This window comes from Corvus brachyrhynchos, unplaced genomic scaffold (assembly GCF_000691975.1).
Source record: "Corvus brachyrhynchos isolate BGI_N302 unplaced genomic scaffold, ASM69197v1 scaffold96, whole genome shotgun sequence".
NCBI classification, from domain to species: Eukaryota; Metazoa; Chordata; class Aves; order Passeriformes; family Corvidae; genus Corvus; species Corvus brachyrhynchos.
The window spans coordinates 141,364-142,852 of record NW_008238370.1 but is presented as its reverse complement, the minus strand read 5'-3'; the positions used below and the strand labels follow the sequence as shown (position 1 = coordinate 142,852).

Here is a 1,489-nt window from a genome sequence, read left to right as displayed (position 1 = left end):
CTGGCTGAGCCCCAGCCCCTGTGTGACCCCAAACCCCGGCGTGGGGAGCTCCAGGGGGTGGCTGGAGGAAGGCCAGGGCTGATGGGGGCTGGGGCTCCTGAGAGAGGCACAGCACCTCTCTGCACCCCCAGCCTGGACACCTGGGCCCTCCCTGGCCTCTGCTCCCAGCTCTGGCCAGCAAACCCCCAACAATCAGTGCGGGACTCCAGGATGGGCTCCTCCATCCCCCGGGGCTCAGCACAGCCCAGGGTGGCCATCCAGGGTGGCTGGGTCCCCATCAGGGTCCCGAGGGTGGGGTGACCCCTGGCCTGGCAGGCTCAGCCCCTACCTGAGCTGGGGGGTGCGGTGTAGGCCACGTCCACACGGTCACCTGCAAGGGAGGGGTGGTGACCATGGGGTGGGAGGAGCTGCTCCCCGAACGAGCCAAAGCTCATCAGGGTGAGCTGGGAGCTCAGCCAGACCCCACTGAGCCACGGGGGCCGCCGGGGTGGCAGCAGGGCCAGGGGACACGGCCCCGCAGGGCTCACCTGTCTCGTAGTAGTCGTACAGGGACACGGTGGCCGGCTGGAGGTTGCTCACCGGGAAGTCCTGCTGGGCTCGGAAGGAAAAGGTCTCCTCCTGCTTGCTCAGCTGTGGAGACAGCGCAGGGGGGAGGTGCAGCCACCCACCGTGGGGAAATCCCCCTGGTCCCAGGGCTCCTGCTCCTGCCCCCCTCTCACCTGCTCCAGGTAAATGGTCACCTGGTCGGGCTGCACCTCCACCTTCTTCACCAGGCTGTGCATCTTCAGCTGCAGGGACACGGCTCAGGAAGGGCCACAGCCACTCCCTGGGTGTGTCCCTCCGTGTCCCACAGCGCCCGAGGGGCAGGCACCTGTGGGATGGGGTAGCTCTCCCCTGACCACCCTGGGGGGCTCCTCACCTCCACCACGGATTTCTTGTCCGGGCTGTAGCCCGATGGCAGCTTGGCCTCGATGACGACCATATTGGTGACAGGACGCTCCCCGCTGTACCTGCAAGGACAGAGCCCCGGGGTGGGCTTGGCTTCCCTCCCTCCCTGGCTGCTCCTGTCCCCCCCAAACCCGGGACAGCCCCGTCCCTACCCCCTGGGGGGCTCCTCACCTCCACCACGGATTTCTTGTCCGGGCTGTAGCCCGATGGCAGCTTGGCCTCGATGACGACCATATTGGTGACAGGACGCTCCCCGCTGTACCTGCAAGGACAGAGCCCCGGGGTGGGCTTGGCTTCCCTCCCTCCCTGGCTGCTCCTGTCCCCCCCAAACCCGGGACAGCCCCGTCCCTACCGTGCCCAGAGCCGGAGGAGGAACTGGGGGGTCTGTGTGCCCGGCAGCGGCTCCGTCTGCACCCGCAGCTCAAATGCCCCCGTGCTGGGAGGGGGGGGCACGTTGTAGCGCAGGGTCACCTGGGGGGCAGCACCGGGTGAGGCCAGCCAGGGGCCGGGGCCGGGGCCGGGCACACACTGCTGTCACCAC

At 68.7% G+C, this 1,489-nt stretch overlaps 1 protein-coding gene across 1 annotated transcript in view; it reads right to left on the bottom strand.

The window, feature by feature from the left end:
- Positions 1-1,036, bottom strand: part of PSMC5 (proteasome 26S subunit, ATPase 5) — a 14,295-nt gene extending 13,259 nt beyond the window's left edge. The window contains exons 1-2 of the mRNA XM_008635247.2: positions 920-1,036; positions 741-788 (exon numbers count right to left, since the gene is read on the bottom strand). Of these exons, the coding sequence (XP_008633469.2) occupies positions 741-788; positions 920-982 (111 nt within the window). The 5' untranslated portion in view covers positions 983-1,036. The remainder of the gene's footprint in view (positions 1-740; positions 789-919) is intronic.
- Between the last annotated feature and the right edge of the window lie 453 nt (positions 1,037-1,489).